The sequence below is a fragment of the Maniola hyperantus genome, chromosome 6 (genome assembly GCF_902806685.2).
Source record: "Maniola hyperantus chromosome 6, iAphHyp1.2, whole genome shotgun sequence".
Lineage (NCBI taxonomy): Eukaryota > Metazoa > Arthropoda > Insecta > Lepidoptera > Nymphalidae > Maniola > Maniola hyperantus.
The window spans coordinates 2,949,655-2,975,035 of record NC_048541.1 but is presented as its reverse complement, the minus strand read 5'-3'; the positions used below and the strand labels follow the sequence as shown (position 1 = coordinate 2,975,035).

At 42.5% G+C, this 25,381-nt stretch overlaps 1 protein-coding gene across 9 annotated transcripts in view; it reads right to left on the bottom strand.

The window, feature by feature from the left end:
* nej (nejire) overlaps window positions 1-25,381 on the bottom strand; it is a 34,246-nt gene that overhangs the window by 3,794 nt on the left and 5,071 nt on the right. For 2 of the 9 annotated variants that reach the window (XM_069499221.1, XM_069499225.1), the window contains exons 4-20: window positions 25,141-25,322; window positions 24,007-24,360; window positions 23,221-23,451; window positions 21,517-21,655; window positions 18,744-18,902; window positions 16,423-16,736; window positions 15,349-15,476; window positions 14,535-15,015; window positions 13,994-14,356; window positions 12,168-12,725; window positions 11,500-11,657; window positions 6,825-6,935; window positions 5,424-5,742; window positions 4,714-4,857; window positions 4,157-4,630; window positions 1,591-2,607; window positions 657-890 (exon numbers count right to left, since the gene is read on the bottom strand). In XM_069499221.1, the coding sequence (XP_069355322.1) occupies window positions 657-890; window positions 1,591-2,607; window positions 4,157-4,630; window positions 4,714-4,857; window positions 5,424-5,742; window positions 6,825-6,935; window positions 11,500-11,657; window positions 12,168-12,725; window positions 13,994-14,356; window positions 14,535-15,015; window positions 15,349-15,476; window positions 16,423-16,736; window positions 18,744-18,902; window positions 21,517-21,655; window positions 23,221-23,451; window positions 24,007-24,360; window positions 25,141-25,322 (5,366 nt within the window). The remainder of the gene's footprint in view (window positions 1-656; window positions 891-1,590; window positions 2,608-4,156; window positions 4,631-4,713; window positions 4,858-5,423; window positions 5,743-6,824; window positions 6,936-11,499; window positions 11,658-12,167; window positions 12,726-13,993; window positions 14,357-14,534; window positions 15,016-15,348; window positions 15,477-16,422; window positions 16,737-18,743; window positions 18,903-21,516; window positions 21,656-23,220; window positions 23,452-24,006; window positions 24,361-25,140; window positions 25,323-25,381) is intronic. The other 7 variants (XM_069499224.1, XM_069499226.1, XM_069499223.1 and 4 more) reach the window with 6 other exon arrangements.

Below are 25,381 nucleotides of genomic sequence, written 5' to 3'. Positions count from 1 at the left end.
AACAATTTGTTTTATAATTTTGATGTTTCACAAAAACAAGAAACAATTGTTAGGTGATGTGTTTTGCAAGGAATATTCGAACAAATAAAGCCTCTTCACACAGCCTATCTTGATGTACGTCACGCAAAGGTTTGTCACACTTTAATTAATATCATCATCATCATGATCAACCCATCACCGGCTCACTACAGAGCACGGGTCTCCTCTCAGAGTGAGAAGGGTTTTGGCCATAGTCTACCACGCCTGGCCATGTGCGGATTGGTAGACTTCACACACCTTTGAGAACATTATGGAGAACTCTCAGGCATGCAGGTTTCCTCACGATATTTTCCTTCACCGTTAAAGCAAGTGATATTTAATTAATTAAAACGCACATAACTCCAAAAAGTTAGAGGTGCGCGCCCGGGATCGAACCCCCGACCTCCTTAATTAATATGTTTGGACGAAAAATAATAAAACTGGAAATATATAGTGTCGTATTGTGGCACGACGCATCTAAGCTTAGAAACGTACTAGTATGATTAGATAGAGACATGACAGGCCACTCCACTAAAAGGTGTCTCTAACCATATTAGATGTATGAAACCGATAGGCTTCTGAGGCATCAGGTGCCGGCAACAGACTCAAGTCTGTGGCCAGTGAGCAAGTTGGAGTACCTGTATCTGCTGCGGCGCATGCTGCGGGTGTTGTGGGTGCAGCTGCTGGTGCGGTGCGTGGTGCGGCAGGCGGTGGTGCGCGTGGTGCAGCGGCGGCGGCGCCCGGTAGCGCGCGCCCCACTCCGCGCCGCGCGCGCCCACGCCCACGCCGCCCACCGCGCCCACCACGGGCGGGCCCATCGCCGCCTGCTTGCCGTACGACGGCGCCTGCTGTCGCGCCGCCTCTTCCTGTACCTGCAGTCACAATTTGTTATAGTACAACCACGTTTAAAAGTTACGCCGATGCACTTGCACAGAAATCGTACATGTGAGAGAAGTGAAACTTCTTAAGTTTCTATTAGTATATCATTACTCGGCGTGTATCACGTCTGTCTGCTAGCTTTTCACAGCCCATCTGATTAACTGATTTTGTCAAAATTCGGTACATTGATAGTTTACATTCTGGGGGTTGAGGATACATTTTATCCTGGAAAATCAAGATTCCCACGAGAGTTTAAAAAACCTAAATCCACGTGGAATAGTTTTTAATATTTGGGCAAGTTTCCTTTTCTAAGAATAACTATAGACCGCTGCTAACGAATTTTAAAATGACATTGAATTTTGACAAGTATCCTATTTTAGTTAATTTATAAGGAACCCCAGATATCTATTTTTAACGAATTTGGTTCAAGAACAGGGAATTTGTATTACCTCCTACTTGGATAAAGAAGTTTCCCTTCAAATAATTTTCTATTTCTATGGGGTTTGTTTTAGACTTTTTGACCAAAAGCCGACGGCTGTTTTGGGGCCTCATTGTTCTAGTACTAATTACAAACTCGAAGAGGCGACCAACCACATTACACGCTAAGGGTGCAAGGCCAATTAGATAGGTCTCTTTTGTATTTAAATATCTTGGCAGCGCGCTGGACAAGGCTAGTAAGGAATGCATATTCACCTGCTGCAGCGCCTTCTGCACGTTGTGCGGCAGCGCGTGCTGCGGCTTGGCGGGCGGCGGCGACGCGAGCGCGGGCGCGGGCGGCGGGCTGGGCGCGGGCGCGCCGCGCGTGTTCATGGCTGCCATGCGACGCCGCAGCAGCTGCTGCTGCTGCACGCGCTGCTGCACCTGCTGCTGCTTCAGCTTCTGCTTGATGCTGCTGCAGAAAGGCACGGAGCACTTGGTCTCCTGGCAGTGCTTGGCGTGGTAGCAGCACAGCGCGATGAGCTGCTTGCAGATGGGGCAGTCGCCCTTGGTCTTGCGCTTGCAGATCTTGGTGTGCGTGACGACGCGCTTCATCTTCTGGCACGACGGCAGGCGGCAGTTAGCGTCGCGGCACTGGCACGCGTGCACCAGCGACTGGATGCAGCGCTGGATGGACAGCTTGCGCGCCTCCTGCGGGTTGGCCTGCTTGGCGTCGCCGGGCGCGCCCACGTCCAGGTCCAGGCCCAGCTTCTCCATGCGGTGCGGGTGGCCCTCCTTGTCGTGGCACGGCACGCACAGGTCGAAGTCGTCGCACACGGTGCAGTGGTAGCGCGTCTCCACGTGCGCCTTGCACGAGTTGCACGTGTACACGAACTTGTCCTGGCCCTGGTTGTGCAGCTCGTACAGCATGCTGAGCGTGCTGAAGCGCGCGCGGCGCGTGCTGCTGAACTCGTAGTGGCGGTCGCGCGCCATGGTGAGGAACGCGTCGCGGCCGTCCATGAGGTCGCAGGCCAGCAGCGGGTCGGGATCGGCGATGGGCGCCAGGCTGGCGGCCGACTGCGCCGAGTGCAGCCGGATCACGAAGAACACCTCCTTGTGCTTCTCCATGGTGGCGAAGATCTTGGCGCTGAGGTCGCTGCCCTGCTGCTGGTCGCTCTGCTTCTTGCTGTTCTTGCGCTGCGCCGCCTTCGACTTGTTCGACTTCTTCGCTTTCTTCTGTCCCTTCTTCTTGCCGTCGGGGCCCTGCTCGTTCTCCTCGGAAGACTGGAATATCTAAAATCATGTTAGAGATATTCTCTCACGTAACCCTCTCGGTGAATCTATGGGTTGTTGTCGAGTGAGAAAATGACAAGTGACATCGATGAAAATGTATAAAACGACTGTAGTTGTCACAAAGTAAAAAGCCCGTTTTGACGATTCTCATTCACGATCACTAACTTTTTTAGGTTATGCAAAACATTCATCAATGTTTTTATATATTCCTATATTTTAAAATTAGTTTTGAAAAGTGATGAAGATGCAAATTGCAAGTAAATGCAAATTTCTCACAGAGGTTCTGAAACTAGGGGCATAATGACAGACATCAAAATGGGCCTTTTATTTTGTAAGAATAATAATGACTTTATATTTTGAAAAAATTAAAAGCTAACCTCTCTTTTGGGCGAAAAACAAAAAAGGCACAAAGCGAGTACTGACTTTAAAGTGTTTATAAACAGCTATAGCAGGAATACTTTGAATGACATCTTTTTCGCAACAATTTTTTTTACCTACAATATAAAAAATAACACGTGCTTTATTTAATCGGCATGTATACAGAAAGATGTCTTATTACTCGAGCAAACCTCATATATAAGGTGTCAAAAAATTACTTCCACGATTATTACGAACTTTTTCTAAACATATTATTTAACCAACTTCCAAAAAAGCCGGCCAAGTGCCAGTCAGGCTCGCGCAATGAGGGTTCCGTACTGCAGTCTTATTTTTTCGACATTTTGCACGATAATTCAAAAACTATGATTCATAAAATAAATAAAAATCTGTTTTAGAATGCACAGGTGAAGACCTTTCATACTCCACTTGATATAGTTATCTCACTAAGAAAATTGAAAATACTAATTATTAGTTTATGACCACAATTTAATTTTTTTTTGTGTCATGTAACCACAAATTAACGGTTTTCAGATTTTTCCCCTAATACCCACCTACCTACCAAATTTCATGATTCTAGGTAAACGGAAAGTACCCTGTAGGTTACTTGACAGACGTAGCGTCGTACGATAAAGATAGCGTTATTATTGAGAGTGCGTAAAAGGTCCAGCGCCAATGACAAAAACCGGTCAAATGCGAGTCGGACTCTCACACGAAGGGTTCCGGTAGCATCGTACAAGATAACACCTTATACTTTTAATTTGCATGGCGGCCATTTTCAAATTTTTACTATTTGTTATAGCGGCAAATTACACACTGACAAAATTTCAACTATCGGTTTACTATTACGGTTCGTGAGAAACACGGAGAGACGGACAGCGCTTGATAATAGGGTTCCGTTGGTATCCTTCGAGTATGGAACTATCTACCTAATCGGTTATCTATACGAGTACTATATATATGGAAAGGCATTCCGAACCAGTGGTAGATGCATCCGACTATTCGTAAGTACTTGTAAAAGTTTATACGAATAAAAAAGATTTTTATTTTATTTTTATTTTTTATCAAAAGCACGATTGGCGTACTTGTACACCAGGCTAGTCGAGGTCGCTCTAGTAATACGACATCTCTCTGCGTGTTCGTATATGGTGTGCGAGCAATGATGAATACTGACCACTGCCTCGGCGGCTTCGGCCTGCTTTCTCTTCTCCTCTTCCTCTTGGTCCAGCTCCTTGATGGACTCTTCCAGAACGTTGGGCCAAAAGTCCCCCTCGAAATAAGGCAGCTCGGCCGCAGACAATATGTTATCTTCTATGGCTTGCTTAAGTATATCCTTGTAGTCTAATATTATCCTCTCTATGATACCTTTATCTAACATTTTCTTGTACCACTCTTGCAGCCTTTTGGGCTTGGGAATCTTCTGCTCGGGCGGATGGCAGTGGAATATGTAGTCGTCGCCCTCGGAAGGCGGGCAGGCCCAGATGTGGGCCATGGTGTAGCCCAATTGCTTAGCGTAATCCAAATATCCTAATAAAATCTCGTGGTACACGGCCGTCCTATACTGCCTCGGTTGGAAGAAATGTACAGAATCTAGATATGCTATATATACACGCCTCGTGTTTGGCGAAGGACTCTCACTACCATACTCCTGAAACAAAAATATTTTTGTTAAACACTTATCAAGTTCGGTTCTAATTTTATTATCTAAACTATAAGTAATGGAATACGTACTTGCACATGCATCCCAAAGAAACAAATATCAGTCCCGTCGACCTCCTCGAACGCAAACAACGCCTTAGCCCGATACGGGAATTCGGCGCACAGCTCGCCCGACTCCACAAACCGCGACCTCATGCCGGGCTTCACTTCCACCATCTGGAACAACCATTAACTAATTATTACCTAACTAGCTTATGCTCGCGACTTCGTCCACGCGGACTACACAAATTTCAAACCCCCATTTCACCCCCTTATGGGTTGAATTTTCAAAAATCCTTTCTTAGCGGATGCCTACGTCATTTTGCATGCCAAATTTCAGCCCTATCCGTCCAGTAGTTTAAGCTGTGCGTTGATAGATCAGTCAGTCAGTCATTCAGTCAGTCAGTCAGTCAGTCACCTTTTCCTTTTATATATTTAGATACCTATGGCTTTTAATTATGCACATGTCTAGGCAAGTGGTAATTCGATAGTAAATCAAGCTATTTAAAATGTTTTCGGACCTCGCACCGGAAGACCCCCCAACCCCCCACTTGGTGGACGGACATCAGACGAGTCGCAGGGAGCCGCTGCATTCAGGCGGCGCAAAACCGGGGCGTGTGGAAGTCCCTAGAAGAGACCTATGTCCAGCAGTGGACGTCTATCGGTTGATGATGATGATGAAAATGTTTTCAAGAAAACCCTGACTGCAGTTTTAGATTAAAATTATATATAATTAAAATTACCTTATCAGACGACGCAACCACCCTGATATGCACTTCGCCAGCGCCAGCCTCTTTTTTCTTAAGGAAATTATTGACTCTCGTCTCTATATAAATGCCGAGCTTGGACGTTGGCAGTTTCTTAGCACTAAACTTGTTATCTTTCCGCTTCGCCCCCTTCTTCTTGAGGCAGTTATCACAGCAGAAGCCCAGGGGCCAGATTTGGTCGAGGTGGAGTACGCAGATCTGATGCTGCTTGCGCCCACAGTCCATGCACACCACAAATGGTTCTTGCTCTAGGTGGTCGTTCTTCATTTCTTTGAACTGATCCTTCTTTATTGCACTAAAACACGATTGATTGTATTAATACGCTGGTTTTGTTACACCAATCTGCCGTCCTTTAACTAAAAAGCTGTTAACTGCGCAAAAAAATATTTGAAAATTTTCAAAAACTAATGTTTCTGAAAAATAATGCTATGTAGGGTCAAGGTTTATAGATAGTTTTTAATTAGGTCCTATGTAGCATTTTTTTTTAAGAAAAAGAAACATTAGGTTTTGATTACTCTCGCGTTTTGGCGATAACTCAAAAAATATTTTCTCCAGTTACATTTCACAGTTTGCAGTTACGCTAGTTAGGACGGCAGCAATGACAATGGTGCTAATTCTGTAGTACACAATCTCGAATCTAAAACGACAGGTCTAAAAGTATTAGTATCCCCTTTCATATGGAAAGAGAATCCGTCTCTGTGGAAAAGAATGGCACTAGATTTAGATCTGTCAATTCAGTTTAGAAATTGTGTACAACAGAGCCAGCCACACAAGAGTTTTTTCCCAAAAATAAAACAAAATGAAAAACAAATTTAACGAAAGATATTTTTTTGGAATCAAATTGACTATAAAACGGTTCATCACTTGTGTTCATTATGTTTAGTGCAAACTGAACTCTATGCGGTTCAACATAGGATCGGTTTTTTAACTATCATCAAACTTATTTAAATTCTTCATTACTAACGTTTTTTTAATAATTACGGGCTCTGGGTTTGAGCCTTTTAAGTTTTATCATACAACCGCACTATGCTACAGTACTACCACTTCTATAACTCGCATCGGCAAAATTCGTTTGCGGAGAAAAGCGAAACCTAACGCCGACTAGAAAACCGAATGTAAACCAATGAAATACAGACCTTATTGATTGACGTTAAGATTTTAAACACAAGAAGAACCAAGACACGTGCCATCTCGCTCATAATTCCCAACATGGCGCGTAGGCAACAACCAATAGCGAACGGACGCGCGCTGTGATTGGCAGCGATATTTTCGCGCCATACAAAAATAAGATTTCTGCGCAAGTACATTGGCGTAATTTATAAAAATGGTAGTACTGTACAAAGTTATACAAATAATAGAATAGCAGAGAATACTCACGTCTGCGACTGGAGCGGGTCGTCTCCGAGCGTGACGGTGTCGCCCTGGATGTCGTTGAAGCATTTCTGGCAGAAGGTGTATCTATCGGACACAACCCCATACGCTTTTAGACTATTGCACATCGCAACGAGCGGCCGAGTGAAGCGTGCGCGGGCAAGGGCGTGCATGGAGCATGGAGGCCAAAACAACATTAGTAAGCCACGTACGGAGAAGGATTAGTAGACAGTGGTACAGAGGGCGCCACCAAAGTTGAATGTATAAAACCGCGATCACATCAACTTTACAGTTTTTTTTTCTTTATTTTTTAGGGGTTTTGTCAATACTGACGATGTCTACTACGTCACCTCCGTAAGATCATTAACTCTTACAAGCTGGAAGTGTTTTTGTAGCAAAATATTAATTATATTGCGGCAGTTATTTCCACGTCACTAACTCGGGAGAACGCGTCTTTGCTGCTTTAATTTTATAAAGATACTAATGCGCAAAATTGAATTTTGCTCACTGATTTTTCACAGCAAGGGCGCGCTTTTCAAACTAGTGAGGTGGAAATATAAAAGCCGCAGCATTCAACATAAGACGCAAATTTTTATTGGTGTGGACGCAGCTTTATACGAACATGTTCAACTTTCGTGGCACATAGTGGTTTAGCAATCATACAGTTGGAAAACGTCCATACATCCACTTGTTAGCTTTTTATTATCGCGATTTAAGATATCAAAACGCGTTCGAAAGTGAAAATATGAAAACGTTCTGCTCGCCGAATCTGTAACTATTTTTAATATTTAGCGATTCTACCGCAAAAGTTGCAACTTGTCATCCCCATACAAAACAGTACATCTGCCGCTCGATTGCGGTAGAATGACAGCTAGAATGACACGATCACAATCATGTCTGATTGGTTGAGGCTAGCTCACTATTGGCCAAAATGCATTGTTGCAACAAGAATAGCACAAATTCAGCCAATGATAACAATTGAGTCTGTAATGATAATTGAAGCAGGTTTTACGAAATCGACCTACTGCCGTCCCGTGAAGTGACAATTTGAGAATTACCGCTGTCGTCAGTTTTGTACGAAATGACAGGCCGCGACCGAATAGCAACTGTAGGGCGATTATCTAAAACCTGCATCAATCATTATTACAATCTCAATTGTTCTGATTGGCTGAATTTGTGCGATTCTTGTTGCAACAATGCATTGTGGCCAATAGTGAGCGAGCATTAACCAATCAGAGATGATTGCGATCGTGACATTGTAGCTGTCAAACAACCGCGGTAGGGCCACTGGAATCGCTAAATGTCAAAAACTATACGGATACGAGCCCAGGGTAATCATTTGCTAAGACATTCAAACATAATCACGCAGATTCTCTGCGTGCAACAAGCCTTCCAACTTGATAGTTCTTGTATGAGTAGCTGAGAAGTTTGAAGCGAAAATGCTTTATCAGGTTTCACACTATTCAAATGTCATTTCGAATCTGGGATCAGTAAGCTCGTTCCACAAATTAAGCGCGGTACATAAGCAGTAGAATGCCGTCTCTGTTGTAATAATGTACGAGTATGTTAATTTCTCAACTGTATGATCGCTAAGCTGTGATATTTGGTATTAGACAGTGATGTGAGCCGGAATACTTGGAAGAGACCGCGGCGATGGAGGAACCTAGAGCGCTATTCAATTGCAAATTGTGTAGTGATTTTAGGAAGTGAAATAAATGAACAAACAAAATACGATCGCCTTTGAAACTCTTTGGATATTATTTACTGCAATATTCAATTATAATAACAAGCGTTAACACATTATATTTGTTAAATGTTTTGAGAAAGTTTCGCGTACAGTGTTATATAATATGAAAGACAGCTCTAATATACGTTAAAATTGCATCAATCCCGCAATCAATTTTAGACTTGCCTCTACACAAATTTTTCAAAAAAAGCTCTTGAAAAAAGCATATAATACAATCGAAGATTATGTAAATGACAAAAGAACGTGGATTTGACTTTCAGCTCGCTCTAGCAATTGCAATTGCTATGATACATGGTATATTATTGTAAATTGAATCTTTGAAAAGAAAAACCACCGAGTTTCTTACTAGTTCTTCTCGAAAGGCATTTCTATTCAGTGGTAGGTGCATTTAAAGATTCAAAAGTACTTGCAAAGGTTTATTTGAATAAAAATATTTCTACAGATTCATATTTATTGTAACACTTCAATAAATGGCACAAAAAACAAGATAACGATATTTTATAATTTATGAGTGTATGAGTGACAAAAATTGCGATAATTTACATTAGGAAACATGAAAGTCACCACAGGCGTATTTAGTTTTTACCTATTTCGATCCAACGTTTTTGAAAAGTCTAGATAGTTCCTCCACCGTTGCGGTACCGTATAATGGCTGCATAATCTTATTATTACATAGGTTCTACACATTATATGATTCACACCTGAAACACAAGGTAAATGTATCGGCGTAGCTAGGATCACTACAATAATATAATATTATATATGGTTATATCTTAATTTAAAGGCACATATTTTTTTTTAAATAATCGATTACAAGTTAGCCCTTGACTGCAATCTAACCTGTTTGTTCTAATTCCTAATCTAAAGTGATGATGCAGTCTTGGTGGAAGCGGGCTAACCTAGAAGAAGTATGGCAGTTTTTATTAAGCCCATGCCGCTTTGGTTTCTACACGGCATCGTACCGGAACGCTATATCGCTTGGCAGCACGGCTTTACGGGTAGGGTGATAACTAGCCACGGCCGAAGCCTCCCACCAGACCAGACAGAGAAGATTTAGACATTATAAAATTCTAAATTTCCCCTGCCGGGAATCGATCCCTGGCCCTATAATAATAAAGCCACAGCTTATAACCTAAATGACGTCTGTGTAGATCCTAACTTCGTCGCATTGTTCCTAGCTACACCGGAATGATAAGAAAAGCACATTAATGTTTTGATGGCTATCTGAAGTCTACTGAGGCCCAGGCTACTGCTACTAATAAAATTATAGAAGGCACAATCCAAATGATCTTTTATTTATTTGTACCTCAAATACTTCTAAAGTCCGGCCCGATTGAATTGATCCAAAACATAAACAAACACCTTTTCGCTAACACGTAACTTCGTTAACACTTTTCTCGATGATAAAACAGTTAAAAACACGCACTAACGCCAATAAAAACTAAATGAAAACAAAAATTAAGGTCCAAAGAGAAAACTAAAATGCTAGTTTTGACGTTTCGCATTCTTTAATTTCCTTAGTGTTGTGCAGAGATGACATTGCAACCACAGATTAAAAATGAATGAATGTGAGTGACCGTACAGATCGATAATTCGTTCAGAATCGAAAACTAATCGAGTTATTTAAATCAAATTATTTTAATATAGCATTGTTTACCAACCCATCAATGGATATATAATGTTATTTTATATTGCGTTAACGTAATAATATTTACATCAGAGTTAATTCGTTCAATCGTCCATTCCCAATACAGTTCACCAATAGCGCATCACTAGTGGTCATGTCAAATAAAGTCACGTGATCAGTATCGCCATATTTGTTATTTTTTTGGATCAATCCTATTGGAATGCTGTATAGTTTTCTATAACAGCCCAGTGCAGTAGTCTTAGACAAAGTGTTGACGTCAATAGAAAACCAAGACATCTGTGTTGTGGTCAACATTTAAGTAATAAACCTACCTCAAATCACATTGTGATTGTGTGATGTGATTGACTTCATGATGAGATGACTTCAATAGGTGTCCGCGAAAATATGTGCCCAACTAGTATTTAGCGTATATTTGTCATTTATTATTTATATTTTTGCATTGTCTTAATAAAGTAAGTTTACAATGCAATTTTTAAGCACTGACATTTTTTTTTTTGTTGTTTTGGATTTTATCTGTGACTACATATCTATATACATAAAAGGAAAAGGTGACTGACTGATCTATCAACGGACAGCTTAAACTACAGGATGGATCAGGCTGAAATTCGATATGCAGATAGCTAATATGACGTAGACATCCGCTAAGAAAGGATTTTTGAAAATCAACCCTCAGGGGGTTAAAATAGGGGTTTGAAATTTGTTTAGTCCACGCGGACGAAGTCGCGGGCACAAGCTAATCTTTTCATAAAGGTGGCACTTTTATCTAAGGCCTAGGATGTTTGTTTATTTCTATGTGAAAATAATAAAAAATAACTGCTAAGTGTCTTGCAGGTTCTTCAATAGAAGAGAGTTCTTGTAGTACAGAGCCTTGACAAGTGATGTTGGCCTACAACTACATGAAATAAACATATTTTTTTGAGATTTGCTGTTATTAGCTTAGAATTTGAATGTCTGCGATTGCACCTTGTCTAAGACTGCAGCTAGAGAAGCGACAGGATGGATGCTGTACGTTGAGAAATAAAAAATGACTACAGAATGAGATCAAAGTATCGAAATGTAATCCTGACAGCCATACATACAGTACGCGGCCGAAAGTAATGTACATCGGCCTTTAGAATGACATTTCGGCTTTGTTGAGCGTTGTCTCTGTCACTCATACCTATAAGACGTTTGGTCGGTCTCAACGACAGGGACAGCGCTCTACAAATCTGCTATCTCCTTCTAAAGGTCGGCCGCGTACTGTAAGTGTGGTGGTGTAGTGTGATGTTGTCGTGTGGTATGTTCACCTGTTCTGGTAGCTGAAGTACTTGGCGTCGCGCGGGATGGTGCACAGCTGCTTGCCGTAGCAGCACAGCACCTGCGGGTTGAAGGTGTACTTGCGGCCGCAGCAGTAGCCCAGGCTCTGCATCACCGGGTCGATCTCCACCTCGAACACCTCCGACAACTGCACACAACAAACACCAAGTCAGTTGTGTCGCGATCAAATCAATGTCGCTGTGTGCAATGATATCCCACATGCTATGTATGGGAGCTCCGCAGAACAAGAATTGAGTTTCTGACTCAATATTCGGTTTTGGGTCAACGTTCTACACCAAATACTGAAATTTCAGGTGTTAAAAGACAAAAATTTTGGGCTGCAGTAGAGTTGAGTTTAAGAAAAAAATATGCTATCCAATGCACCTAGTCTCTCCTCTCACCAATGGTTGTCTGGTGGATTGCTTTAAGCAATAAGGCCTTTGCGTACAATTGTTTTAGTTTATAGGTTCTGTCTTTTTGTTCTCGTTTTGTGTGCAATAAAGTTTTGTATATAATAAAAAAGAAAGTGAAGGAACTCTCGGTTTGATCCTGAATCGACGACAATATCTCAAATATTAGGCTATGGTGACGTAAAATTAAAGAAAAATATCTCTACTTTAGGGCTATATATCTATCTATAGTTTGTACAATAACTAACCTTAGTGCAATATCTATAGACGCGCGAGTTCTTCCTATTGTAGAGCCACGCGTTCTCGAACATGAGCCACACGTCGTCCACGTACTCCCACGGGTCCTTGTACTGGCCGCGGTCCAGCTTGGACTTGATCGTCGACAGGTCTATGGGCTTCGTGACTATGTCGAAGTAGTCCGGGATGCCGAGCGCCGTCGCGTCCACCGGCTGTCGGAAGGGTAGGGACTCTGGATCGAGTCTAAAGAGCTTTTCCAGCGTTGGTAGTAACGCTTGTCTTAGCTCTTCGGGTTTGAAGACAAACATTTTCTTGGGACCCCGGTCGGTCGTGCCGTCTGCGGACGTGGAGCCTTCCATGGGTTCTTCTTTGATTTCTCTCTTGATGTCTTCCTGCTTGATGTCTTGCTTGAAAGGCTCCTGCCTGGTCTCGAAGCGCTCGGTCGCGTCCTTGTCCTCGGGCTCGTCGCGCATGCCCTTTCCGCCGCAGTCCTCTTCCGGTTCCTCTTTGATGCGTATGTCGTCTGGTTCGCGTTTGATGTCGGGCGGACTGTCGTCGGCGGCTGCGTTCTGTAACAAGGTTTTTATTTTTAAGCACAAATATTTATAAATAACTAGCTGATGCCGATGCTGATTTCGTCCGCGTAGATTTACATTTTGTGGGAACTGTTTGATTTTCCGGGATAAAAAGTAGCCTATGTGTTAATACAGGGTATAATCTATCTCCATTTCAAATTTCATCCGAATCCGTACAGCCGTTTTAGCGTGATTGAGTAACAAACATCCACACTTTCACATTTATAATATTACTAGGATCTTCTACAGTTATAAATTGTGGAGTTCCAGCTAATTTTGTTCATGTACCACACAAGTTAACAAAACAAAGTCTTGAACAAATTGGATTCCAAAAAGGATGCTACGTCCACAAGTAGTAGGTAGTTACGTAAGCGGCAACCAGAGGGATTTTTAAAGGAAACGAAGATAGACTTTTACTAAATTTATTATAAAATCCTTACATTTTAACCTAACCTAACCTAACTCTAATCCAACCTAATCTAACTAAGAGACAGCGTCGAGGTGTGACGACGAAATCCCCTCTTCACATCTCTCACTTAGTTTAAATACCTTAAATACTAATATTAAAATGTAGATAAGTAGGTACCAGTTAGTTGGAGTCAACGAGGTAATTTCTTGCTGACGGTGGTGACTCATGACTTAACCTCCGAGGATAGTTTGTTGCGCAAGTGATTTGAACTAGGTCGTTGGGATATGTAACACCTCCCTCAGAGAGGCAACAATGGTTCGAATGTTGCCGAGACGTCGCATTGCTTATCCTCTTGAGATTGCTAGGTATTCCAAGTAGGAAGCTATCTGCTGCTGTGAGTTGGCTGCTATCCCGTTCATGAAAAATCAAGGATGTGTAATGGCCTGGTCGACACTCCATTCAGTGGAAGTTTGGGTTGTATTTAGGTCAGTGCAGAGATGCCAAACTGACTACCGGTACGTCCAAGTGCACATTATAAAAGCAATCTCTCTGTTAGATACAATACAGGCAATACAGTAAGGATATGATAATGTTACATACAGAGGAGCAGTAAGTGCGGGATGAAGGAACGACCCGAACCGCGGGGGTGATTACGTATCTCGCGATCATTGCTGTCAAACGTCACACGTAACAGCGGCTAGAGAGAGTCAGCAAATGAACTACATTGCTACTGCTGTCGCTACTGCAACGTTTTACGTAATCACCCCGCCGATCTACGTAGTTAGGGACCTATGTTGAAGGGTCGTCGCGGTAGAGCACGAGATCACTAGTGTGCTAGAGGTATGTGTGGTACCTGCAACGCGGCCATCTGCGCGGAGACGGGCGCGGCGGCGGAGGGCGGGCGCGAGGCGGGGCGCGCGTCGGGCGCGGGGCTGGCGTGCGCGAGCGGCGTGGCGGGCGTGGCCGCGCCGCCCGCCGGCGACGCGCCCGCCTCGCTGCGGAACGCGCTCGAGTGGTTCATGAACGGGCTGGCCACGCTGCGCTTGATGTCCGCCGCGCTCAGCCCCGGCGACGCGAGCGGCGGCCCGTTGCTGGTGAGCGGGTACTGCGGCGCGGGCGACGTCATCGGCTGCCCGAATGGCGACATGCCCGGGTTACCCACGCTGCCCACGCCACCCACGCTGCCCACGCTGCCGCCGTTCGGCGTTTGCGGCATCTGAATACAAACTTAACGTTATGCACAATCTAGGGTTGTACAGACTCAACTGGAACGGAGACTTTACACTTACGTCTTGTTTTGTAAAATCCGACTTATTCAAGTTTTTTTAGATACAATTAGGTTAGTAAGTTAAAAAATTAAGTTTTCAGAATTTAAAAAAAGAAAAATAACATACCTGATTAGGGCTCGGACCGGGCGGGCCGACAAGATTAGGTTGATACGTCATGCGGTTGCCCTGCATCGTCAGCGGCATGCCGGGGGAGGGGATGCGCATGCCGGGCAGGCCGGACTGCGTGGGCAGGTTGGGCCGCCCCACGCCCACGCCCACGCCGGTCACGACACCCACGCCCGGCGCGATGGGCCTAACGCCCATCACCCCACCCCCTAAGACCCCAGGTTGCTGCTGCAGCTGGTTTTGTTGCTGCTGCTGCTGCGCCTGCTGCGCTTGAAGTTGCTGCTCTTTCCTCTTCTGTCGCTTCTCTTCTAACTCCTTCTGTATCTTGTATATCTTCTCGGCGAGTAGGTGGTAGTATTCCGAGCGCGTGCTCGCCATTTCGTACATATCGCCCTCGACTTTTTTCGCGTATGCGACTAGGTTGTGCATTCGTTTGTCTTGCATCGCTGTCGGGTCCGGCGTTGGAAAGATAGCTTGCACCCTTTTAGGAAGAACATAAGAAATATTTAAATTTTGTACAGAAGCTGGTAGGAAATATTGTACAATATCGACCTTTAGAATGAGGTTTCGGTTTCGTAGATCGTAGGTCGTCTCAACGATAGAGACAACACTAGAAGAAACCGCTCTCTCACCGCACCGCATCTCTTTCTAAAGGTTTATGTACAATATTTTCTGCCGGGTACTGTAATTGATTAAGAGCTAAATGTGATCAAAGATACTGGTTCCTGGACCACTGGACCCTGGTAGTATGGGTACCCACAAAGTCGCGGGAAGCTACCAGTGTTAAGATTAGAAATGATAGGGAAGTACTTACAGTTTATGAACAAGATGGTTTCTGAGATCGGGTGTTATAGACTGGTGCCACTCCTTCGTGCCGGAGACGGGGTTGGCGGTGACGGGCCCCACCGGCAGCTGCAGCGTGTTGCTCATCTGTGTGCCAAACTGATCACTTTACTGTTGACACCCCTACTTATAATGCATACTATTTGAGAAAGGACTCGCCATTTTTAGGGTTCCGTACCTCAAAAAGAAAAAAGGAACCCTTATAGGATGACTTTTTGTCTGTGTCTGTCGAGAAAACCTATAGAATGACCAATGAAATGTGGCAGGTAGGTAGGTCTTATAGCACAAGTAAAGGAGAAATCCGAAAACCATGAACTTGTGGTTGCATCACAAAAAAAAATTACATAATATGTGTTCATGAACAAATAATTAGTATTTTCAATTTTCAAAGTAAGATAAGTAAGACAAGTGGGGTATCATAGGAGAGGGCTTTACCTGTACATTCTAAAAAAGGTTTTTATTTATTTTTTATGCAAAATAGTTTTTGATTTATCATGCAAAATGTCGATAAAAACCTGAGTACCCTCGGTGCGCGAGTCTGACTCTCACTTGGCCGGTTTTTTGGTCTATTTGTCAACTGTCACCCTTAGATTAAGGACTAAAATCGTACTTCTGACATGACAATGGGCACAGAGCAAATATAGCGAGTCCTTTCTCATATTATGCACTATATAATATACTGAACCATCTTCACTGGAAAATTTTATTAAAATCCCACCAAAGTTGTCCAAAAATCATTCATCAATCATGAAATGTCTTTATTTAAAAGCTGCTCGATTGCGGTATAATGACAGTTACAATGTCACGATCGCAATCACCTCTGATTGGTTGATACTCGCTCACTATTGGCTACAATGTATTGATGCAACAAGAATAGCATAAATTCAGCAAATCACAACAATTGCGATTGTAATGATGATTGATGCAGGTTTTACAGAATCGACCTACAGATTCAAAGAAGCGTGGATTTATGCCGAGAGAAAACTTTAAATAAATGTTCAAACAATACTACAAAGAAAGTAATATCATTAATTTATTGACTCACAAGTTGCTGCTGCTGCTGAGATTGCTGCTGCAAATCAGGTTGCTGCTGATGCGTAAATAGCTGCTGCATGGACTGCTGCTGCGGTAGGACGTCCGACAGGCCGGGCGGCCGCGGCGCGGGCAGGCGGGTGAAAGGTGCTCTCGCGAATCCGCCCACCATGCCCGACACGGACGTAGGACACGCAATCCCCAGCGCCTCGTACGCGCGCTTCATGTCCGCGCCGCCGCCCACGCTGCTTACGCCGCCCACACTGCCCACCGTGCCCACGCCGCCGACCGAGTTGCCCGTGGGCACCGCCGTCGCTGTTACGTTGCCTACAAATACTTGTCCTTTAATTTCTATATTCTAATCTGAGTAGTCAGAGCCTATCCCCATTAGTAACATATGGTAGTATACAAACAACTGTTAGTGAAAAAAAAAATGGCAGTCAATGAGGACTGCCGAAAGAAGTGAAAACTTAAAACTATTAAATAAGTGTTTGTTTCTGTATTTTCAAATTAAAATTTCAAGTTAAAATTTCATGATTCGTAAATTAAAACCATTAAACATTAGTTTAGTTTTTACATCTATCGGCATTCAAAATACTATTAACATTAGCATGCCTTGATCTTGAAGTGTTTGCCCGTCCCAAAATACCTAAAGAAATTTTCAGTTCAATAACTACCTAATTATCTTTACCAAATGTATAGTCCATTTTCATCCAATCATGCATATTTTTTTTTTAAATTAATTTTTGATTTGTGAAAAACACAATGTTCAGTTAGAGAGATTTTAAACATTTTGTAAGGTCCATGCCAAACACTAATATTGTTTATTGAAGTCAATGTTAGTGCAATTCAGGGCAAGCAGTTTTACAGCCTTTCCTACGACTTAGTCGAAGCAAGATGCATATTTATGATAACAGTAAACACAGGTATTACCATTGAACATTGTTGCTTTCTAAGCTATCAAGTTGCGAGATCAGTACAGAAAACGTCTTCATTTAAATTTTAAGATAAAAGAACGACAAATGTTTTTAAACTGCGTCGATTCTGATGTTTTTCTCTAAACTTTTAGAGTATCTGCATCTTTTTCTTTTTAATATTGCTAAAAAAGGAGGGAAAATTAATTTTAAATTTAAAGATTCTTTTTAGTGCACTCTAAACAATTGCCTCACTCACGACTGGCGTCAAAAGTCACGAGGTTTGGCAGATCTAAATAAAATTAGGTTTGTCTGGCCTTTTCTTTTTCGTATTGGTAAGAAAAAGGTGCCAATAATTTAGTTGAGCTCAGAATCAGTATAATCTGTACAAAATGACTCACGCGCCATTTTAACTCTATGGGTCAACTGTCATGTCAAAAGTACGGTTCACCTTTAAAATAAGGACTAAAATCGTACTTTTGACATAAAAAGATAAAATGCCGCGTGAGAAGTTAAATTTTACGCATTGTAACGATTTACTTGAACCAAAACGGACTTGAAACAGTCGGCTAAGCGATGGCAACCACGACACGACATAAAATGACAAACTACAAGAATGACGATTATTTGACAAATTGACAAACGTATGATCTTTTATGACATTTAGCATCAGTTCAGTACATGGATAGCCTTATTACAAAGAACAGAAATAACGGCGAATTTTTATGAAACTCAGGGAGAAGCCACAAAAATACTTCAATCTGGTATGAAATGACGTATTTTAATAATTTATAGCCCGTTAGTCAAAGTTAACATACAGTTTTCTTTTTAACCGAGACAGTATGGGGAGGTCCAAAGCTATAGGAAAGCATTATTATGAATGACTCAAGCTTGACCAAAAAATTGCCAATGACAAAAAATACTTGAAGGTTCCTAAGACAGTTTCCCTCTTATAGTTTTGGAATCTCCTGTACTGTCCCAGTTAAAAAAAAACACACTGTAGAAATGGATTGCCATTTGCTGACTTAGTGCAGACACATATCTCATTCATAGTTACGCGTTAGTTAAGTATACAAAGGGAACATGGTCCAAACACCACCACTTCGAAAATGTACGGAGGAACGCAACTTTTGTATGAACCGCACCAGGCCGCCTCTTATCATAACATGCGTGTGAGAAACCTTTCTGTCCCCAGTTACTTTGCGTACATCTGATATGGCTACATTCTGGTAGTCCAGTACAAAATGTATTAGCGGCGTGGCTTCCAGCGCGCGACATAATTTTTTCTGAAAGACAATTTATATTGCGGCCAGCCTAACAATCTGTCGTTATTCTGGGAACAAGCATGGTCTGAACAGATCATGCAATTACCATGTATACAGTGTAAATGAGTAAGTGGTGTGACGTATCAGCGCCTTACCTGCCAGCGGGTTGACGGACGGGAGGGCGCTGGGAGCGGGCGCGGCCGCCACGTTGACGCTGACGGCGCCCACGCCCACGCCGCCGCCGCCCGCCGCGCCCACCCCGCCCACGCCGCCCACCGACCCCACGCCCGTCGTCGAGTGGGATACCGCGGCCGCTAGCAATGGACAAACACACTCGTTGCTGCTCGTTCGGTTATACACTCTTCCCCAATATACTAAGGTTTATGCCAGTTAATTAGAAAAGAATGAACCTGCAGTCATACTTAGTATTTGCTTGTGCACAACCGAACTGTTCCCAATAACTTCATGGCACTACACAAACGTGAAACACCTTCGCCCGCACGCATAGCTTTTCAGTTCCAAATTCCGAGAGACAATTATGACGGCGATTCTTTTGTCATTTTCTTAACTAAATTTAGAGAATCTGCATCCTTTTCTTTTTTATATTACTAAAGGACCAAACATAAATTTTATTGCATTTTTTGCACGCTACAAATTTAAACAATAGTCTTAAGAATAGACTGGCAGTTAAAGCCACGAGGTTTGACAGCTATAAATTAAATTTAAAACTGTCAAACTGTATCTGTCCTTTTCATATTAAATTAGTAAGAAGAGGATACGAATACTCCAAAATTTAATACTGATAAGGCTTCCTGTAGCCATACCGTGGTCAGACCGTAAATTAATATAAAATATAAAAATCAGATATACGAGCCTTGCCGGCGCCACGTTGTTGCCATCCCACCGCTGCTATTTTGTGTATACGGCCCTACACCGCCATTGCGATCTGATCAGAGTGCTATAATGGGGCCGATTCTCTTTGAGTCACAATCTCTAAACTAAACTAAATTAACGGGTCTAAACCGAGTGCTTTCCTTTTCCGCAAGCAACATTATGAAAGGGATAGCAATAGATTTAGATGTGTCATTTTAGTTTAGTTTATAGTTTGTGCACAACAGAATTAGCCACACTGTGATCGCTGCTTACTATTTCCACGTAATAAAATCACAGTAGCAGTGTGGCGCCGGTAAGGATCACATTGACCGTAAACTGGCAACATGTCCTATCTCAAATGTTTCACGATTATATTATTATACACTATAATATTTTGTACTCTGCAGTGTCATGGTTTAAGATAGTTACCTAGTTTGGGACAAAAATTTGAAAAGCATGTAACTGCACCAGAAGATTTTTGTATACACTGGTAGGCGTGTACTGTTTAGGTAATGTAAACAAGTATTTTTCTACACCCTGTAAAGTTGTTAAACTTGTAAGTACCAGTGTAGATCCACAGATCGCAAAACTGATCTCAGAGAGCGCCACAAGAGGCTGGCCAATGCAAGCCGTCCTCTTCATAGTTTTTTACAGATTTAAGGAGGTTTCATAAGTTTACATGTCAAGTTTTTTTTAATTATGTCATAGCCGATCCACAGATGATACTACCTCTATGGCCCGTTCACTTATGCACCATTTATCGGGATAAATTGGCAGTGTAGATCCCTGTTGCCAGTTCACAGTTGATATGTGATTTTTATTTGTTCACAATAACTTACAATCTGGCAACGGTGCAGCTTCATGTACAGGAAACCTTAGACCTCCGCTACCTTTACATTGTCAAAATATTAACGGACCTTGACAATTCCCAGAGACGCATAGTGGTCAATTTTTTTTTCTGAAAGTTACAGTCGACAGATATTTAAACAACCAAATACGTTTTCAAGTCATTCAATGTATTTTGTGTTAAATGTTTAAAAAAAAAGAATATTAGCTAAGTTCAATATGATGATTAATATTCCCCTTCCCTCTCCAACTAAGCGTTAAGCTTGTGCTAGGAGTAGGTACGATAATAGTGCAACAGGTGGGGTTTGAACAGGCGACCTTTCGAATCCCAGTCCGCTCCTTTGACCGTTGAGCTATTAAGGCCCTAATTTAACCGATGGTCATTTATGAGTTGAACAAAATGAATGTGAGGTTATCTTGTATGGTGTATTATGAATCATTTCAATGTTAACACTATGTGAAAATGAAATGGCCTCAAAGTAATGTCCTCCATTATGAGAATTCTTGCTATAATTATTAATACAATACAAACAGACGGGCTATAACACAAAAGCAACCAACATATAAATAGATTAGTAAGTTAGACATGTTTTGGCCCAAAACCATCGTTCCTCAACTCACAAACGCAACCAAACTGTATAGAACATTAATATTAAAAAAAATTGCAAATAATAAGTTTTCAGTTGAAAAATTTTCAAAAACTTGTTATTAGAATTACAATGTGGCTAATTCCATTGTACACAATCTCTAAACTAAACTAAAATGGCACGTCTAAATCTATTGCTATCCCTTTCATAATGTTGCTTGAGGAAAAGGATAGCATTAGATTTAGATCTGTTAATTTAGAGATTGTGTACTAGAAAATCGGCCCCAATGGCACCGATTCTGTTGTCTTTTTCTAAACTAAATTTAGAGTATGTGCATTTTTTTCTTTTTAATATTGCTAAAAAAGGGCGGAACATAAATTTTACATTTAAAGACTCTAAATTTTAATACATGCTACAAATTTAAACAATAGCCTTGTGACTGGCAGCTTAAGTCACAGCTGTAAATTAAATTTAATCCTTTTCATAATACATAAGTAAGGGGATGTGAATACTCTAAAATTTAGTTGTGCTCAGAATCAGCACCAATATCGTAATAATAATTCACAGGGTTGAGACAAAGTGTGAGAAACGATGCGGTGGAAATAAAAGTAAAATAACTCACGGTTCATAGTGTTTGTTCTAGTCCGGTCCGCTTGTTTGAGAGGTAAGCAGACGGGACAGTCATGTTTGTTGCAATGCTTCCAGTGGTTGATGATTTGTCTGGACGACGAACAGTGCGGTACTGCACAGTTTTTCCCCGCCTACCAACAAAAACACTAGTTAGAAAACTCACTACCCGAAGGCAAGGGCTTTATCTATATAAATATGAATCGCCGAAATGTATGTACGCGCATAACTTCCGAACGACTGCACCAAATTGGAAAATTCAAAGTCTAAAATAATTTATTTCTCAGGAACTATTAAATAAAGGGTTGTCCAAATTTCAAAAAATCTATGTCCACTGTTAGTTTTAAGCTTGCTAACCATTTTAAATTTTACCTCTTAAGTTGTACCAAAATTTAATCATTGTGTCTTGCTATGCTCTGCTCGTTCTTAAAATTTGGAGAGGTGCTGTCCGGCCCCAGAGGGGTGGGCATGGCTGTCTTGCACTGCCCCATTGAGGTGGCTAAGGTGATCTCTGATGACGGGTTGGTTGGAGCTCTGCCGAGGTTCAAATGCTAGAGGAATGCCCCTTCTTCGCTGCTTCAAGTGCCTCAGCATTGGGCACACAAAGCCTGTCTGCCCGTCCGAAGTTGTTAAATATCGATGTAATTCCGTACTTATCCTTAGCGAGGTAAGGAAGGTCATTAATGTAAATGAGGAATAGAAAAGGTCCTAAAATGGAACCTTGTGGGACCCCTATATTAACAACAGATCCAGAAGATCGCTTTCCATTCACGTATATCTTTTGTATTCAATCATATAGGTAAGAAGTCATCAACTTCAATTTTGCAACCCTAATTGCGTAATGGTGCAATTTCGTGACCAATGTTTCATGATCAACTCAGTCGAAAGCCTTGGATAAATACAGAAAACGCCAAGCGCATCGCGTGACTCCTCCCAGTTTTCAAATATATTCTGGATTAACTCAACACCAGCGTTGATTTAACTAAAAAAGTCAAATACTTATGACGTCACATCTGTGTATTTCATACAAGCTTACTAAGCAAGTGTTTTAACGTTTATAAAAAGTGATTACTGATTTGACTAGTAGTCATCCCTAATGCCAGGACAAGGTTTGTATAAAAGATTATTTTTTGTAAAATCCACGGGAAAAGACAGTTCCTGCGGGACGCGGACGAAGTCGCTGGCAACATGTACTTTTAAAATATATTTTATAGGAGCCGTGTTATGGGCTCGACCGTAACAATAAGAACATCTATCTCCGAGTGGGTGTCATGCAGCGGCTCAGCTGTTTCAACTGTTGTATCTTGGAACTATAGGCTTCTGAGGTCACAGGCGTACACTTTGTTAGCGTGAATCGGGCTTCATAGTGAACGATTGAAGATACCTGTGGTGTTTTCTAGTAAGATCGTTGTAAGTTGCTTTCCATCTTAGGTTCCAATCGCGTGATTGCTGTTTGATCCTTTCGTATCAGTGTGAGAAGCCTCTTCAATAATCAAATCATTTATTCAAAGTAGGTACGGTACTATTGTACACTTTTGGATTTAAGTTGTTGGATTTGTAGGATGATATAGTGGTGATAATTACTTCTAGTGGCAACATTTGGCGATTGACATAATATCATATGAGGTATGCATAAACAGGCAAGGTTGTCCAGAGTCCTTGTTTTTGCGTTTATAGATGGAGAAGAACTTGCACTCACCTGACAGGACATCATATGGTTGAGCACAGTCTTCATGGTTTTGCAGTGCGGCAGCGTGCACTGCCATGTCTCGCCGTTGGACTGCGACTCGCGGCGCTGGCACTTGTGCGCGTGCAGCAGCAGCACGAGTTGCTGCTGGATGAGCTTGCGCTTCTCGGGGTCGGCGATGGAGCCCGAGCCCTGCGCCGGCGCCGCGCCCGCCGCGCCCTGCGTCGCCGCTTGCGGCTGCGACTGCACCGCGTACACAATCAATTGAAATTATAACACGAGGATACGATCCTAAGCCTGCATGTACAGCAGGCTAGTCGACACTAATAAGCAGAAAGCAGTCTTATGGATGAATAGAAAATCATTGAAAGGAAAATGCAACGAGGCTCGGTTTTTGTATATATTTTTTTGTATTTGTATTTATTTATTTATTAAAGAAGAATTATTTATAGTTTACAACAAGTTTGGTGCATTCATAAATTTTAAATAAGTTTTTCCGTACACCAGTGCCGTCGACAGTCGATAGGTACCTACACGTAACACATTAATTTATTGGTATACTTAATACTTAACAGCTAACTAACAATTACTTAATATAAACTAACAACATTGAGCTAAATGTTGCCCAACTTCAGTGTGAATTTCTCATTGTGAATAAGAGTGGGCAAGGGAATTTTTTGCAATGAATACTGGAAACCTTTAATAATAATTGCAGAAGCACAAAGTAGAAGAATGAATACCGGAAACCTTAAATACCAATTGAAGAAACACACAGAGTTAATAAGTATAGTACAATACCTGTCCGCCAGAAGGTGCACCCGGCGTCTGGGGGGAGGGCGCAGGCGGCACGGCCTGCGCCGCTCCGCCCCCGGCCTCGGGCGGCGGCCCAAACCGCACGCCCGCCGCGCGCTGCGCCGCACCGCCCGCCGCCGGCTGGCCATACGCGGGATGATACGGTGCTAGAGGATGTCCGCCACCGCCCGGCGCGACCATGCGCGTGTGGGCGTGTCCCGGGTGCGCGCCGTGCACCGCGTGGGCACCGTGCGTTAGACCCGAGCGCATAGGCGCCTGCATGCCCACACCCACTCCGACGCCTACTCCCACTCCGCCGACACCCCCTACTCTTCCAGCAAGAGGGCCGTTCTGCATTGCCTGTAAACATGTTTTTTTTAAATCTCAGAATTCTTCTTGTCTTGCCTCTCCACTATTGAAGGTTGGCAGTCATCTCGTCATGTAAAATCCTTTCGCCAAAGTCGCCATGCCCGGATGTTCCTAAGCCACTAATCCTTCCTTTACCGCTTCTCGTTTCCTCAATTTTGCCCATCATGATGGTCTGAAGGAGTTGGTACCTGTCATGTCTAAGAACATGAATACAGAATTTTGAGCATTCGATGAACAAAATTAGGTCTCTATTTCTCTGATTCTCCGTCATCTCTGGTAATCTCGGATTATACAAGAATCTAAAATATACGGCTTGAACTGATACAAAGCGCGACGGTAACGTCTAACGCCCTCTGCTAATACAAATCGTACCATTTACAATACTTTTGCCATCACGCTTTCCGACTTTGTGTATACTGTTAACTTTGTTTTGGTTGACCACGCCCATATCACTATATGGGCGTGTTCAACCAAAACAACACTTTTATATGTAATATTCATGTAAGTCGAATTGAAAATAAATCCCAGTGGAGTTAAGAGTTGTGAAAAATTATTGGAAATAATATTACAAAATCATAAACTAGAACATTTCAAGAACTTGTCTCTTTTGTAAAACTGTGGCCAAGGATGCAGAGAAACACTTTCGGTTGATATTGGAGATATTTTCGCGCCATTCAAAAATAAGATTTCTGCACAGGTACTGTATGTATAACTCAACAGTATGTACATATTTGTTACCCAAGCAAATGCTCATGTTGTGCAGACACGTACCTGCGCGTGCGGATGGTGCTGCGGCGCGTTGTGGGCGCCGTGGGCGGGGTGGTGGCTGTTGGCCATGAGCGCGGGCAGCTGCTTGCTCACGTTGTTGATGATGCCGCCGCCCAGCATGCCCGGCCCGGACATGTTGCTGTTCGTCACCACCATGTTGCCCACGTTCGCCACGTTCATCCCACCTGTGGGCAAGCGAGTTATGAGTTATGACAGACAAAGGCGGTTATAATACATGACCCGA